The sequence below is a fragment of the Entamoeba histolytica genome, genomic scaffold (assembly GCF_000208925.1).
Source record: "Entamoeba histolytica HM-1:IMSS scf_1104750517213 genomic scaffold, whole genome shotgun sequence".
Classification (NCBI taxonomy): Eukaryota; Evosea; order Mastigamoebida; family Endamoebidae; genus Entamoeba; species Entamoeba histolytica.
The window spans coordinates 7,312-23,471 of NW_001914928.1; the positions used below are offsets into that span (position 1 = coordinate 7,312).

The following is a 16,160-nucleotide window of genomic DNA, read 5'->3' on the forward strand; positions in this document are numbered from 1 at the left end:
TAATAATAGATGGATATTGTCAGGAAGAAGAGTGCATTATCTGCAAGATGATATGAAGATGATTTCAATGATTATGCACCTCTATCTCCAAAATAAAATAATAAGAGATAAATTTGATGAAATAAAAGAAATCCTAAAGAAAATAAATAAACTAGAAGATATATTCAATGAAATTGTACAGAATAAAGTGCATCATGAAATTAAAAGAATATGATGAAGAATGAATTAAAGTTAAAGCACTAGAAAGAATAAAATACCTAAAATATATGATGGCAATGATAAAAGAATTAAATTTAATAAAGATGAAATAGTCAGAATCAATATAAATAAAATCATGATTGATTCTAATAAGAAAATTAGAATAAGGAAGAAACAAAAATTTTCTTTTTATTTTTTAGTAAAAAAAATAAAATAAAAGAATAATAGAATTTTATTAAAAGTTTAAAAAGGAACTTTTTAATTTAAAAGGTTTTTGTTATTATGGAAAGTACAGAAGAGCCTAAAGAAAATATTTTTACTCAAACACAATCAAAAATAGAACAAAAGTATCAAATTTTTATGGATAAAATTACACCGTTTACTAAGACTCGATGGTCATTATTTATAATTTGTTTAGTTTGGTTTATGTATCGAATGGTTCATTATCATAAATATTATGTTTATGCATACGCTTCAGGAATTTATATTTTATTCCAATTTATTGCATTTTTAACTCCAATTAATATTGACACAAGTGGAGAGCCATTATTACCTGATGTTACTGGAGTAGAATATAGACCATTTATGAGAAGATTATCAGAAAAGAAATTTTGGTTTGTTTAATTAAAAAGAAAACAATTAATTCTTTTTGAAAGTGAAATTAAATAAAAAACTTATTTTTTTAAGGGTAAGAAGCTTTGGAGTTGTCTTTGGTTCATTATTAATGTCATTTACCAAAATAGATATTCCAGTATTTTGGCCAATTCTTTTAGTCTATTTCATTGTTTTATTTGTAGTAACAATGCATTCACAAATTCGTCATATGATTCAACATCATTATATTCCATTTGATGTTGGAAAGCAGACGTACAATAATTAAAAAAAAATATTTTTAAGGTTTAATTAACATCAAGTTTTAAAGTGTTAAAATAAAAATGAGTCAATATACAATTCCTCCATTATTTCTTCTGTAAATAAGAATTGGAGAACAACCAGAATTTAATAATACTTTTTTCATCTGAAATGAATATTTACTTGGGTTTGAGCACATTCTTTGAGTACAATTTTCTATTTGAATTGGGAAATATTGGAAATAATTCTTGAAGTACAACACATTTATTAATACCAAATCATAATTCTCTTTTTGTTTATATTCTAAGTTAAATATTTTACTAAAGAATTCTAAGAATTCTAGTGTGTCATTATAAGACCCAAGAATAAGTTTATTATTAATAAATGGTGGTTGTTGTTGATCAATATAAAATGCTTCAGATTTAGTAAGAAAGTTAGATATCCAAGAATAATGATCAATAAGGTTTAAGTGATAATTTCCTTTTCCAGGATCTTCTAACATTAAATAAAGTTTACTTCCGTCAACTGTTTTAAATATATCATTTAATAATACTACATTATGAATATCTGATAAAAATACTCTATCATATTCATTTGGTAAATCTTTAAGATATTCATATGCCCATATATTTCTTGCATTATCTTCATTCCAAGTATCATTATATTTTGTTGTAGTAATTATTTCTATTTCATATTGATTCATTATACGAACAAAGTCTTTATTAATACTTCCAATAACAAGAACTTTAGCAGTAACTTTTGGTAATACTTTTCTCATTAAATTCATTTCATTTTCAATATCATTTAAATATTTTTCATTAGTTTTATCTTTTCTTTGAAGTTCTTGGTATGAAAATAATATTAAATCTCTTGGATTTTCAGGTTTTCCAATAAATATTTCATTACATTCATTTGAGAATTCTAATTCATTTAATTCAATTAAAGGAACAGAACTTAGTTCAATATCAAAAACTTTTGGTTGTGCTAATAAACGATTGTATGGAAATTGAGGATAAGATTTCGTAAATTCTTTTGGTTTTGAAGAGTATATAAGAAAAAAAGTAATAAAAAGAAATCCATATAATAGCCAAATAATTTTACTAATATGTCCTACACTACCAACCATTAAACTCTAATATTTATTATTTATTTATTTTAAGTTGATTTTTAAGTTTTATTTTTAATCTGTTTAAAAAAAAAAAGAAAGGAAGTTTTATGTTTGATATTAGCATTAATTATTAGGGTACTTATTATAACTTACACTAATTGTTATTTAATATTCTACTAAAGGGGTGTTACTATTTAATGCTTTTTAGTGCTTTGTTAAGTATCAAAAACCAAACTGATAAACATATTATATTAATGATTAAATTCTATTCTTATTTAAGTCTTATGAAAAACGTATTTTATATACATTTAATTCATTACCCTGACTTATTTCAATAAAATTTCAAAAACTAGAAAAAGGAAAAAAAAACTGAAAAATTCTAATTGGAAGAATAAACCTATGAAGACCCTCTCTATTGTTTTAATGATATTATATTATGTATTTGCATTAGAAACTAGTGAAAGTGATAATAGTAATGATGACTATACTAATTTAATCACAATTATTGTTATGTCAGTTGTATTTGGTTCTTTAATTATTGTATCAATATTTGTTGCAATTGTATTAATTGTTAAGCAAAGAAAAACAAAAACAGATGAATATCATTCATTGGATTAAAGAAATCAAAAACAGAAAAATTAAAGAAAATGACGAATGGTATGTGTTATTCATTGAATTGTGTTTTTGTTTCTTTATTGATTTTACTTTTTTTTAACTTTTCAATCATTTGAAACATTCAGTTATATCCATCCTAATCGATGTCTATTAATAAGGTCTTTAATCATTGTTTCAGTATGTGACATTGGCTTGGGATCATCATTTACTCTTCTAACAAATAATGGGAAAAATGCATTTGTGGCAACTCCACAATGATTTCCTCCTCTATAAAGTCTCATATATCCATCTTCTCCCCATTTCCAATCACCCCAACTATTACGAATAATATAATATTTTTGTCCTTCTTTCGTTGTACCATAACCAACAAGATTCATTGCATGACTTAACCCTCTTCTTGTACATTCTTCATTATAATAAATTCCTCCTCTATAATGTTTGAATAATTTACTTCTTGTATCTAATCCTATTCCTAATACTCCAAATTTATGTATTGCACTCATTAATGCCCTTTCATTTCCACGAGGTACTAATGCATACCCACCTAATGTTACTTCTTTATATTCATTATTAAACTCTTTGCAATCTTGAGTTTCAGCTTCATATGGATACCTTATTCTTTGCATAACACCTTTGGTTCTATTCATACACCTAAATGATCTTTCCATACTTCCACCTTCACATCCATTATTTTCAATACAACAATCTAATAACTGTTGTTCACTTAATGCCCATGTTCTACCAACATCGTCTACAGTAAGGTTATAGTCAATAAGATATCTAGATTCTAATGCACAAACACTAGCGAAACTCCAACATCCACCACATCCAGTTTGTTCTCTAATATATGTTAATTTACCAAATTTTCTGAAATCAATACCTTCTGGTAATTCTTTAACAATATCTTTTTTTTTATTAAATTGCCATTTTCTACCGATTCTATATTTTTTAGGTACATGAACCTTTCTCATAAAACGTACTCCACGATACTTTTTTCCACGTACTTTTCTTCTCATTTCTCTTCCGTATGTTTCTTCATCTTGACTAAGGTTATACTCCATATAAACATCATCTGATTCATTTTTGTTTTCTTCTTCATCAGTAGACATCATAGAAAATTCATCTTGTCGGTCCATTTTCATTGAAAACATTTGATTAAATTCTTCATCAGTTTTATCTGCGAACTGTGTTATTCCTAAAAAGAAAGAATGTGGTTCTTTATTAAATTCTTCTATTTCTTTTTTACTCTGTTCAAATATAGCTCTTCTTCTTAACATTTCTGAAGGTGTTGAGTATACAATTTGATTTGCTTTGAGAAATTCTTTAAATTCATCTCCAAAACAATTAACAAAAAGCATTAGTATAACAACATTAATAATGTTCTTCATTGGTATCTTTTTAATTCTTGAAATTATAACTTTTTTCAGTTTATTTTTGAATTATTTGCCAATCCATTTATCTTTTTACTATTCTAAATATTATATAAAACTATAATTTATTATTCATTCTTCCTCAATTCTGGTGAAGATAAGAAAAACACAATAACTTAAAGTAAAAATTATAACAATTTATGAAAGAAATTCATGAATAAATCAATTCGTTAAAGAAAAGGTGATTTAAAATAAGTTGTCATCATCTTGTTTATCGTCTTGAATAAATGAAGAAATGTCAATTGCTTTTGGTTTTTCTTTCACTTCTTCTTTTGGTTCTTCTTTAATTTCTTCTTTCACTTCTTCTTTTGGTTCTTCTTTCTTTTCTTCTTTAATTTCTTCTTTTGGTTCTTCTTGAATAGATTGTTGTGGTTGTTCAATGACAGGTTCTTTAATTTCTTCTTTTGGTTCTTCTGATTGTTGAGGTTGAACTTCTGGTAAAGGTTTGTTAACATCAGATCCTTTATAAGGAGTTTCTTGAGAACCAGCTAAACAATCAGTATTAACACTAATAGGAGCATCAGGGGATGTTTTAATTGGTTGAGGTTGTTTTCTCCATAATTTAAATTCACATTGTTTGAAATAACGTTTTCCATCTTCTTCAATTAATACTAAATGTAAATGATAAGTGACGCTAAACATATTATTAACATTATGATATGTTGGAGTTAAATCTAAATTAGCTAAAAACACTCTAATTGGCATTGATTCTCCTTTAACTGGTGCACCATCCATAAGTTCATAACGAGAAAGAACTTCAGTATCAACGGTTTGATTTGGTGGAAATCCAGTTGTTTCTTTTCTTTGGATTTGAAGTTCCATACTAGCCAAAGGAAGTCTTACAACCTTAAAGTAAACTTGACCTAATACAACATCAGTTAAATTATAATATGATTTAGCATATTTAAATTCAATACTTACACATTTTTCTACACCTACATCCATTAAAATTGGATCATTTTTAGTAGGTTCATCTTGATAATTAATAACCCAAATTTCTTGTTCTTTAGAAAGTCCAGATGAATACTTTTTATTAACTGACACTCTTAAATAATATCTTAGTCTTACATTCTTTCCTGAATATGAATCATATTTTTTATCAATTCCACTAAAACTAAATGGATACATTGTTTTTTCTTCTAATATAATATTTGGTCTACTTAATTCAACTGTTTGTTGAATAAAATTCGATGTAGAACTTCGGTCATATGAATATTCTATTGACCCAATAAAATCAATTTTAATTCCTTGATGTTCATACTTTTTATCTTTTAATGTAATAACAACTTTTCCATTAACATCTTCATTCTTCATATAAATAGGAATTTCTGTTTTTTGTTTATTAACTATTTTAGTAACTTTTTGTTTTTCATGGTCATTGTCTAATAGAATATCAATTTGAATTGGTGTACCAAATAAGAAAGCCATTCTTCTATTTTGAAGTTCCTCTTTCTTTTTTTCTAGTTTTTGCAATTTTCATTTTTTCTCTTTTTTTTTCTTTATTTGTGTTTTTATACATTTTTGTCCTATAAAATAGATGAATATTCTTTATTTTTTATTTTCTTAAAAATTATTGTATTTTATAGTTAAATAAATTTATGTTTCTAAGTCTTATTATTTAGAAGATTGTTGATGATAAAACTAAATGAAAAGGATAATAACTTATAAAAATGACCACCAGATAAGGAAGAATATGCAAAAGGCACAGACGCATGCTAAAATAATTGTGTTTTTACATTGATGCCATGAAATTCTATTTGTTAACCGATTTGAGTCATTTAATGTAGAATTATAGACAGAATTTCTGTTATTAATTTTAGCCATTGCTTGGTTTTGACGATCTATACTTGCGTTGTCTTCAAATGCTTGACTAAAAAATGAGTGTATGATATTCAAAAAAAAAACATTATTCAATTAATCAAACAAACTCAATCAAAATGTCTGCTAATTGACTTGACCGATTAATAGAATCACGTTCTTCCCAAAGTAATTCTTGTTGCTTAGAAAATCCAGAACTAATAAGGTGAGTGTTATAAAAAATCTAGTTTCAAGTAAATTTTTAACTATCAAACTTTGACATAACTAAATGAACATTTTGAGATGATCTTTTAATTCTATCTATTTCGTTTATATTTGATCAGAATGAAGGTGATATTGATATTTTTGTTAATTTTTGGAATATATCTATCTCTTGACATAGACTTTATGAATAAAAATTATTATTTTTATGACCACTTTAGTCATTTTCTCCATACTTTTTTTCACTCAACAACAAACGTCAAGTCTGTCAAAATAATTAACCAAAATACTACTATTAACAAATTAACAAATGGTGCTAGTGACTCTTGTGGTGCAAAGATTATGTTTAGTACTTCTTCTATTATTGTTTGTTCTTTTTACAAAAAGAAACATTTTTCTAATTAGTTATAGGGAGGGGGAAATGTATTAACTGATGATCCTAATACATACCTTATTGCTCCATGTTCTTCTAATATTACATTTATTATTCGACTTTGTGAAACAACACAAGTACTTCATTTTGAATTTATTAACACTGAATTGTTTAGTGGAAATATCAAAGATTTTTCTTTAAAATGTTCTATGAATGGGATTGACTTTATACCAATTCTAAATGGAACAACTACTAATACTTTTAAGACACAATTGTTTGATATTAATGCTATACAATGTAGAGATATTCTAATTGAAAAAATAAATACACACAAAAAAGATAGATATTGTACTATTTCACAAGTTAAAGTTAAAGGTTTATCAGTATTAAATGAAGTTATTGAAGACTCTGCTTTAGTCACCCAAAATAATTTATCTATGTCCCATCTTTCTAGAAACACTGACACAAAACTCTTACTTGATGCTCAACAAAAGAAAGAACAAAATGTACTTAATACATATTTACAATTTAGCTCTCAAAACATCAATAATTTAACATCTCTTTATGATGAATATCAAATTCAAATAGAACGATTAAGCGACTCATTAGAAACTCCATTTGTTTCATTAAATTTTCTTAAATTTAAATCACAACAACTTTTAGTTGAAGTCTTTAATATTAAGAATTATTTGATTCAAGCATCAGATACATTGAGAAAATGGGTACGTGATAGATGGAGTGCAACTCAGTTAAACAAAAAACGACAACATGACATGGAATTTGATTATAAGAAGGTTATGGAGAAAGTTACTTTAATCAATTCATCAATGGTTTGTTAAATTATAAATACATTAATATTACAAATAACAAGAAACAGTAGATAATAGAGTAGAGAGGAATTACATTTCAAAATCAAATAATGAAAAGTAATTCAAAACGACTTACTTTAGAAATGAAAGGACTAAATGAATCATTTACGACTTTCTTTGAAACTACAAGTTCAAAAATCAGTAAATACATAATTCTTTATTTTGTCATTGTTTTAACTATGTCAGTATTATATCTAACATGGTTATGTGTATTATCTAATAAACTTGATGAATATCAAATCAAGTTAAATAAAGAATGAAAGAAAGAAATTACAATAAAAAAACATCAATTAAGACTAGAAATACTGAAATCTTTGAAAGGAAATTCAATGCTAGGAACTTCAGTTAGTTTTCTTCTTGACGTAGTCCATTGAATTGACTCTTTAGACAAAGTTCTGAAATCATGTGTAGATTGTTCAATAATGATTCTTTCTTTTAAAGGAAAAGTGTCTTTTGTTTTTTCTAATACATGACTGTTTTCACGTACTTTTAATATTAACTTCATATCTTCATCCAAAGGATTGTACTTCTTAATTGTTCTTGATTGATATATTTCTGTTTCTTGTTTAGTGAGTTTATTGTTATAAATGTCTTTAATCCAACATAATGTTGACCTATAAAGAATAAAATAATGAAAGTGTTGACGAACAATATCTGACCAATGAGTGAAGAAGAAATAGAAACTATCATTAATTAAATAAGTTATAATAGGCACTCTTGACTCAGTTGGAAAAGTTTGAATGGAATGATAAAGTGTGTCTATTAATTTTGTTAATGCATATGAGTTATCAGCAAGTTTTGAAATATGAAAAGCATTTATTAAGAGTTTACTATCAAAAGGTAATCTAGTCAAAGGATTAAAAACATCGTGGTGTTGAGTAATTAAATTAATGTATTTATTGAATGTATTAGCCATTTTAATAATTGACTGATAATTTAAGTAATTTGTATTTGTAACAACCATTGAAAATATTTGATTAAGTAAAGTTGAGTCAACACTAAATAAGAATTTATTCAATGAATAACCTTGTTGATGTCTTATTGATTCCCCATGAATTTTAAAATATTTTGATAAAAGACATTGATATTCAACTGACTCATTTAATAGTTGTTCAAAATTATCATTTTCTAATGCACCAAGAACAAATCCTTTAGTAATACAAACAATAAAATCATTCATTGAATAATATTGAAGAATTTCATTAATATCTAAATTATCATTTGGAATTGCAATTTGATATTCTTCTGGCAATACTCGTTCTATCATTTTATTTGGTAATGAATCAATAATTCTAATCCCACCATCTGGTATTTCAATAATTTTCATTAATCCTAGATATAATGATGGAAGAACAAGACATGCTCTTCCAATAATCCAACCACATAATTTCATAATTACCTTATTTGATTCAATAACAATTACTTTTTCATCATATATTCTCTTAAATATTCTTTCAATACATTGGATAGTATGAATAAATAATCTTTTATATTTACTAAATATTCCAAAACAATCATCAATACATTTTCTTTTAATTGCCTTTGTTACAATACATTCTTGAAACAATGTAAATATTGGACTATTAATTAACCTTACTTCATTCAGTTTTTTTTTATATCTCAAATATTAACAAACTGCTTCATGCAATTATAAATAATCTGTAGTATTAGTGTTAAAGTTTTTTCATGTGATATAATGTCAATTAAACTAATACAACTATTCCAAATAGAAATAATAGTATTTGCAATGTTTTCTCCATCTTTAATTTCCATATGATTTTTATATTTTTGTTGTTCAGAGACTAATGCTAAAATGAGTTTTTTCATTTCTTCCTGAAAATTACTAAGTTTTGCCTATACCACTGTTAATAAATTTTATCGTTACTTTCTACTGAGTAATAAAGTTAAATAAATTCCAAACAGTTAACCATGTTTTAAAAGTTGTTTCTGATAATCCTTTTGATGTTTCAATGAATTTTCTTATTTGTTGTTCCGAGAGTTGAATTTGTTGCATATTTCTTTATTATCTTTAGTATTGATTTTGAAGTTTAAGGAATGAGAGTTTTTTTCTTTCAGTATGTGTAGAATTTATACAACTTCATTTATGAACAAAAAATAATAAAAACAAATTTTTGATTCTTCTTTGTTATTCAATTTTGTTTTTTTAAGTTTTATTTTAATGAATAAGTTATTCTATATCATAAAAAACCGTAACACTAATAAAAAACAAATCATTGATAACACATTGATTGCTGAGAACATACAGGGATTTGAGAAAGAACCAACAAAATAAATGAATAATTAAGTTAAAGTAAAAAAGATTGCTAAATCATAATACTAATAAAATTAAGCCAAGAATAGGATTTCTTAGAATTACAGAAATGGAAGAAGTATTAGATCTTATTGTTGATAATCCCCATTAAAATAACTATTATTGTCATGACTTACAGAGTTGTATTTTCTCTTTTATGGATAAAAATATAAAAAGAGAAATAATAAGTATTATAAGAGTTATAATTTAAAAGACAATTCACGCTCTAATGATTCAAGAATGTTTTGATTGAAAGATATTAGATACCATTGTTCTTTATAACTGATTAGTATTTGAGTAGATATGTAATTGTCTTTATCTTTTTTCATTTTTTGAGTGATTTCTTTTTGTTGTTTTGCAGTAATTTTAAATTCTTTGTAATTCTTTGCTAATTCATTTAACCGTTCAATTCCATATTGCATACTCTTCTTATCTTTTGCTGTCAATGAAATAAGTTCATTTGTCTCTTCATCATCTAATAAGTCTAGTACTTCTTTTTCGATATAATGAACAAATTGATCTTCATCCTCAAATTGTAATTCAACTTCCCCAAAATACCAAGCAGAACAATCAGTCATTTCTCCATTTAAAGCCATAACTAAAGCACCACAAACTTGTGGTTGAAGTGATAATTCAATTTCTTCAACAAAGACTTCTTTTGATAATTCTCTGATGGTTCGACTAAAAATATCAGCTTGAGGACCTTTTGCAACAATACTTTCATCAAACACATCATAGTCAACTTCACATCTTTCCATTAGTGCTTGGATATCTGCTTGATCCCATTTTAGGATATGACGAAGTTCTAATGTTAAACCAACTTCAACTGTATAGTCTTCACTTTCTCCAACAAGTTCGATTAATGGATTTTCTTCATGTGGATTCAATTGATGTTCTTTCTGATTCTCGTTGTTATTCAATTGGTCTTTCATTTGAATAATACCATTTGGTTGTTCAATGTCATCTTTTTCATCTTCTTCTTGGATATCTTCTTTTGCATTTTTTAAATCAACAAAGAATTTATTTTGTAATTGACTTTGTTTAACAACATTTCGTTCATCTCCATATCCATAAAAATGGAAGGCATTATCTTGTTCAATTAATTCTAAATCTTCTTTACTAAGTTCTTTTGGTTCGTTAAAATTACTATACAAATTATCAATTCTTTGAAACGCTTGATCCCTTTCACTACTTTCACTTTGTTCATCAATGAATTTCTTTTTAGTATTTACTGTATATTTAGGAGTATATTCTCTCATAACTTTTTTCTTTGCTTTTAATTCAAGAGTAATTTCTTGAGGTTTAATAAAGTCATCACCATCAAATACTGAAGAAAGGGTATTAGTTTTTTTAGTAGGTATGATTGTAGGAGTAACTTCTTTCTTTTTGTCAATGCATTCATTAGATCTTATAATATTCATTGAAGGTAGAGATAAATGAATATCTTGATTGATTAAGTTGGGACATAATTTTCTTCTAGAAATAGATGCTTCTTGTTTAGTGAATACACCAAGATACATTCGTTTTGCAACTTGAGTACAAGTGATGTTATCATTTGTTGTTGGTACTCTAAGAATAAGAACAACATAAGTACTTCTTTCTAATAAGGTTTTAGCATTATACAAATCATATTCGTCAGTAACAACAATTAATTTATTGTTAAACTTATCTTTAAATAAGCAACCTAAAATTCCATGTCTTGCTAATAAAGCTTGTCCACGAGCAAGAAGATGGTTATGAAAAACTTCATCTATTTTAAGTTGGAGTGATTTAACAGAAGAGAGCCTATTGATGATTATTTGTTTTGCAAAAGGATAAGGAGGAAAAAATGATAATGTCATTGAAATGAAATTTCCAATTACATTAACATTTGGTCTAATAGATTCAATAAATGATTTCATACATCTTAATGTATAATGATAGAGATAAGGAGTAGAAGCAAGATGGATTTGTACATCAGATGGTCCGATTTGTAAATTATCCATTAAATAACGAGATTTTTTTTATACTTTCTTAATTTTTGTTATTTATAGCAACTATAAATAGAAACAGTAAATAAGAAAATTATAAATTATAATAATAAATTAAAATAGAATAAAACTATAAAATCCCATCTATTTTATTGTTAAGTTCAGATGAACGCTCCAAGGTTTGATCAAAATAAAAAGAAAGAATTTATGGTTCGAACTGGAATTTCTATGGGAGTAACTGTAATTGTTACATTTACACTTGCTTTCTCAATTCTTTTTATTATTGGACAATCAACATTATCTGCATTAGGGAATTCATTTGTATTTTCAGTTTTAATGATGATAAATACATTAATGTTATCATTAACATGTAATAGTTTGTTTAAAATTAAAGTAAACGTTATGAATAAAATAATAACAATTAGATAACAGTAATTATTTCGATGATTATTCAAAGTTATTTAAATCAACACAATCTATTTTGAGAGTTACTATAGTTTTTATTATGTCAATTTTAATTGGATATTATTCAATGAATGCATTAAAAAATGGATTAATTAATGAAGAAGGTATATATGAAGTTGATGAATTTTCTATGTTATTTTCAGTTGTTGGAATCTTCTTTGGAGTATCAAATTCATTTTTTTATGTTTTCTTAGACACTCTTTATATTCAATATTTTGTAAAACAAATAAATGAAGGAGATACACAATATATGTCATTTTTAGTAGGTAAACAAACACTTATCTCATTTATTTTAAATTTCATAATTTTCATATTTAGTGTTGTTGTAGTAAAAATATATGTATTCTTCTTAGCTGGATTTGGATTAGATTTAGAAGTATATACTTTACCATTTGATGCTGTTGATTTAATAAGATATATGATGATAATTTTGTTATTCTCATTTAGTAGTAGATTCTCATTCAAGTTCCTTTCATACAAGATGAGTTTACAATGAATGAATATTTAATTGATTCCTTTTCTTTTAAAATTTAATTTAATAATTAAAACAAAGTACAATTAGAATAGAAGCAATGTTAAAAGAAAAAAATTTATTCATTCAGGTGATAATTGTAAGTCTAATGGTGATATACATAATCCAGATGATGGAGATAATGAAGCTGAATTACTAGCTGAATGAAACGAATGAATAGGACTTTTTAAATGAAAAGTTCTTGACATACTTGAAGTTCTAGGTTTAACAAAGTCTTTATTAATAACAAAGAATTGTGGATGTTCTCTTCTAATTTTACTTCTTCTATACATTGTCGTATCACTAACATTTGGATTTATTTTGTAATTATAAGATGGTATAAATGAATCAATGTAAAAGAAATCATTATCATTTCTAAGTTCTATTCTAACTAATGCCATTGTTGAATGATCTAATTTTCCAGGAGCTTTTGTTCTATTTCCTTTTGGGGTTGTTGGAGTTTGAGGAGTTGATTGAACTTCTCGTGCACGAGTAGTTACTCCTACGACATATTCTCCAATTGATTCTATAGTTTCTGAAAGGGTATTAGAATGAATTATATATTGTCCAATCGAATTTTCAATTGATTTAATCTTATCATCTTTTCTTTCTCCAACTGATGATACCCCAATAATTTCAGGATCAAAATTATCATTTATACCATCACTACACATAAATATTAAATCCCCATCATAACATTCATTATATGTTAAAGAGGCATTCCCTAAATCAGGCATTCCTTCTTTACCATTGCCAATTCTTCCTTGTGAATTAGAAACATCTACCAAATGATAAATATTTAAATTCATTCTTTAAAAATAACACAAAACTATAACAAACCACTCAAACTTTCACGAGAAGAGTAATTATAAATTGTACGAAGTGTTGAATTGGAATATAAATATGATCGACAATCCCCAATGTTTAATGTGATAATACCAAATTTTCTATCTCTAGAATCTAACTGAACAATTACTTGTAATTGAATTGTTGTAGCACCAATAAGGTATGACTTCCTTTCATTTTCTGCAACGACAAAAATATTGTCATGTGCATCTGAAATAGCTCTAATCATATTTTCTGCTATTTCTTTAATATTTGAACATTCTCTAATTTCTTTTGCAATTGATTGAACTGCAGCTTGTCCAGCAGCTGTTGCTGCCAATTTTGGTGCAATACCAATACCACACCCATCACATAGACATTGAATAATAGTGTTATTATAAAGAAGTAATTGATAATAATCACAAATTGGATTTCCTATCTTTTTACCATTTATAATGGGATATGTACTCATTGATGTAAATGCATAGTGGTTACTTGAAGTTATAACTGGATAAATTGGATCATATTCTCCTGAAACGAATGCATGAACTGGAGTAATATCAGGTTTGATAAAACTATAACTGTAATATAAATAACATATTATATTATTAATAAAAATAATTATAAAAAAAAATATATTCATACCTTTGAATTTGGTTCAAGTCATTTACTAAAGAATCATAAAATAATTTGAATGTCTTTTTATTGGATTTCTTACTATCACCTTTCATTTGATTTTTAGTTCTAACCTCTTAACTTTATTCTTCTCTGGAAAAAAGGATAAATATAGTGCATTTCGTTGCTTGCTTTTTTACTTTTTGTTCAGTTTATTTTCGTTCTTTTTAACTTCCTCATTTTAAATTCTTGCTGTGTTGGCATGAATGTAACTTTGTTATTTTTTCTCTTTTCTTCTTTTGTAAATCCTCTTCTAAAAGCGAACTTTTTTTGGACTGACTTGGTTTATGAAGAAACGTTGACAATCATTTACCCTCCTAACTTAATAATTTTTATTTTTATTATTATTTTATTTTGTCTTAATACAAAAATATTAATTCTTTTTCCAATGCAGGAAATATAACAAATGTTATTTCAATGGATATTGTATAAAACATTTGTGTATTGTAAAGAAAAGCAGACAAGAGATAAATACACATGTCATTCAATAAAAGAACGAATGTCAATAACAATGAATGGCATAATAATAATGAAAGTAAATGATATTACCAAGGAAAAATGAATTAGAAAGAGAAAGACACAAAGAAAAACAAATAAGAAACAAGATAAACAATAATAATAAAGATTATACAAATAACAAATATAAATGAATAACAATAAATGATATAGAAAAGAAGAATAAAAAGAATAACAAGTGAATGGAATAAAGGAGAATATTCAGAAATACTCAAAAAATATGAAGGTAAGAGGAAAAGATGGAATGATATTCAACAAGAAGTATATTCAATCAAAATGAAAAGATAATTGAAAGAATTAAAGAAGAAATTAAAGAAAACAAAAGACATTGAAGAAAAGACATTAAAACAAATGAAGAAGAAATTAAAAACAAAACACAAATAAAGAAATGAATGAAAGATGTAAAATTACAAGAATAATAAATAACAAACAAAGTACAATGAAAATACAAGAAGAAATAAAGAAGAAAAGAAAGAAATCAAATTTTAATTGAATTGTTGTATTGTTTTGCAATTAATTTGTTAAATAAAAATTATATAAGAAAATAAGAAATGAAGAAATAGAAAGTATAATAAAAGTAATAAACATTAATGTAAATAATGAAAAAGAATATATTAAATATATTAAAATATCACATAAAATAAAACAAAATACTAAATAATACATTAAAGTGAAAGTAAATGATATAATAGAAGAGTAGAGTGTAATTCAATAATAAAAAACATCATATTAAAGAATAACTCTAATGAAATTGATGAAGAATATCTTAACACTCTCATCAATAAAATAAAAGAAATGAAAATAGAAAAATGTACAAACATTAATTACTACTTTCAAAGAAAAGAAGCTGACCGATTAATAATAGAAATTAATAATAGATGGATATTGTCAGGAAGAAGAGTGCATTATCTGCAAGATGATATGAAGATGATTTCAATGTGTATTTACCTCTATCTCCAAAATAAAATAATAAGAGATAAAAATGATGAAATAAAAGAAATATAAAGAAAATCAATAGACTAGAAGATATATTCAATGAAATTGTACAGAATAAAGTGTATCATGAAATTAAATGAACATGATGAAGAAGGAATAAAAGTTAAAGCACTAGAAAGAATAAATTACCTAAAATATATGATGACAATGATAAAAGAAAGAATTAAATTTAATAAGGAAGAAAGGGTCAGAATCAATACAAATAAAATCATGTTTGATTCTAACAAGAAAATTAGAATAAGGAAGAAACAAAAAATGAAATATACCCAAATAACGATATTACTTTAGAATATTTGAAATCGTTATATGAAACACAGGTGATATTAAATAAAGAGAAATGGAAAATAAAACAAATCACCTGTGGAATGAAAGATATATCAATTAGGATAATGTCATTATAACAATAAATGAATTAAATTTAAGTATA

At 25.3% G+C, this 16,160-nt stretch overlaps 10 protein-coding genes across 10 annotated transcripts, besides 3 other annotated features; 3 read left to right on the top strand and 7 right to left on the bottom strand.

Annotated features, from left to right (window-relative positions):
* Positions 1 to 380: part of a repeat region that runs on past the window's edge.
* Positions 381 to 480: 100 nt separating this feature from the next.
* Positions 481 to 1,078, top strand: EHI_062460 (RER1 protein, putative; the record flags this gene model as incomplete). Its single annotated transcript, XM_646053.1, has 2 exons — positions 481 to 812; positions 886 to 1,078. The coding sequence occupies 2 exons, from the start codon at positions 481 to 483 to the stop codon at positions 1,076 to 1,078; spliced, it is 525 nt and encodes a 174-aa protein (XP_651145.1).
* Positions 1,079 to 1,138: 60 nt separating this feature from the next.
* EHI_062470 (uncharacterized protein) lies at positions 1,139 to 2,176 on the bottom strand (the record flags this gene model as incomplete). The annotated part of the gene is made up of 1 exon (XM_646054.1): positions 1,139 to 2,176. The coding sequence occupies one exon, from the start codon at positions 2,174 to 2,176 to the stop codon at positions 1,139 to 1,141; it is 1,038 nt and encodes a 345-aa protein (XP_651146.1).
* Positions 2,177 to 2,898: 722 nt separating this feature from the next.
* On the bottom strand, positions 2,899 to 4,161 carry EHI_062480 (cysteine protease, putative; the record flags this gene model as incomplete). The annotated part of the gene is made up of 1 exon (XM_646055.1): positions 2,899 to 4,161. One exon carries the CDS (start codon positions 4,159 to 4,161, stop codon positions 2,899 to 2,901), a length of 1,263 nt encoding a protein of 420 aa, XP_651147.1.
* A 228-nt stretch (positions 4,162 to 4,389) lies between these two features.
* Positions 4,390 to 5,631, bottom strand: EHI_062490 (vacuolar sorting protein 26, putative; the record flags this gene model as incomplete). Its single annotated transcript, XM_646056.1, has 1 exon — positions 4,390 to 5,631. One exon carries the CDS (start codon positions 5,629 to 5,631, stop codon positions 4,390 to 4,392), a length of 1,242 nt encoding a protein of 413 aa, XP_651148.1.
* A 234-nt stretch (positions 5,632 to 5,865) lies between these two features.
* EHI_062500 (uncharacterized protein) lies at positions 5,866 to 6,283 on the bottom strand (the record flags this gene model as incomplete). The annotated part of the gene is made up of 3 exons (XM_001913661.1): positions 5,866 to 6,073; positions 6,132 to 6,218; positions 6,276 to 6,283. 3 exons carry the CDS (start codon positions 6,281 to 6,283, stop codon positions 5,866 to 5,868), a joined length of 303 nt encoding a protein of 100 aa, XP_001913696.1.
* Positions 6,284 to 6,564: 281 nt separating this feature from the next.
* Positions 6,565 to 7,724, top strand: EHI_062510 (uncharacterized protein; the record flags this gene model as incomplete). The annotated part of the gene is made up of 3 exons (XM_646057.2): positions 6,565 to 6,588; positions 6,634 to 7,425; positions 7,488 to 7,724. 3 exons carry the CDS (start codon positions 6,565 to 6,567, stop codon positions 7,722 to 7,724), a joined length of 1,053 nt encoding a protein of 350 aa, XP_651149.2.
* A 26-nt stretch (positions 7,725 to 7,750) lies between these two features.
* Positions 7,751 to 9,478, bottom strand: EHI_062520 (uncharacterized protein; the record flags this gene model as incomplete). The annotated part of the gene is made up of 3 exons (XM_647478.2): positions 7,751 to 9,044; positions 9,101 to 9,318; positions 9,386 to 9,478. 3 exons carry the CDS (start codon positions 9,476 to 9,478, stop codon positions 7,751 to 7,753), a joined length of 1,605 nt encoding a protein of 534 aa, XP_652570.2.
* Positions 9,479 to 9,975: 497 nt separating this feature from the next.
* On the bottom strand, positions 9,976 to 11,760 carry EHI_062530 (uncharacterized protein; the record flags this gene model as incomplete). Its single annotated transcript, XM_643455.1, has 1 exon — positions 9,976 to 11,760. One exon carries the CDS (start codon positions 11,758 to 11,760, stop codon positions 9,976 to 9,978), a length of 1,785 nt encoding a protein of 594 aa, XP_648547.1.
* A 150-nt stretch (positions 11,761 to 11,910) lies between these two features.
* On the top strand, positions 11,911 to 12,706 carry EHI_062540 (uncharacterized protein; the record flags this gene model as incomplete). Its single annotated transcript, XM_643456.1, has 2 exons — positions 11,911 to 12,121; positions 12,171 to 12,706. 2 exons carry the CDS (start codon positions 11,911 to 11,913, stop codon positions 12,704 to 12,706), a joined length of 747 nt encoding a protein of 248 aa, XP_648548.1.
* Positions 12,707 to 12,804: 98 nt separating this feature from the next.
* On the bottom strand, positions 12,805 to 14,189 carry EHI_062550 (uncharacterized protein; the record flags this gene model as incomplete). The annotated part of the gene is made up of 2 exons (XM_643457.1): positions 12,805 to 13,502; positions 13,562 to 14,189. The coding sequence occupies 2 exons, from the start codon at positions 14,187 to 14,189 to the stop codon at positions 12,805 to 12,807; spliced, it is 1,326 nt and encodes a 441-aa protein (XP_648549.1).
* Positions 14,190 to 14,599: 410 nt separating this feature from the next.
* Positions 14,600 to 15,214: a repeat region.
* Positions 15,177 to 16,160: a repeat region.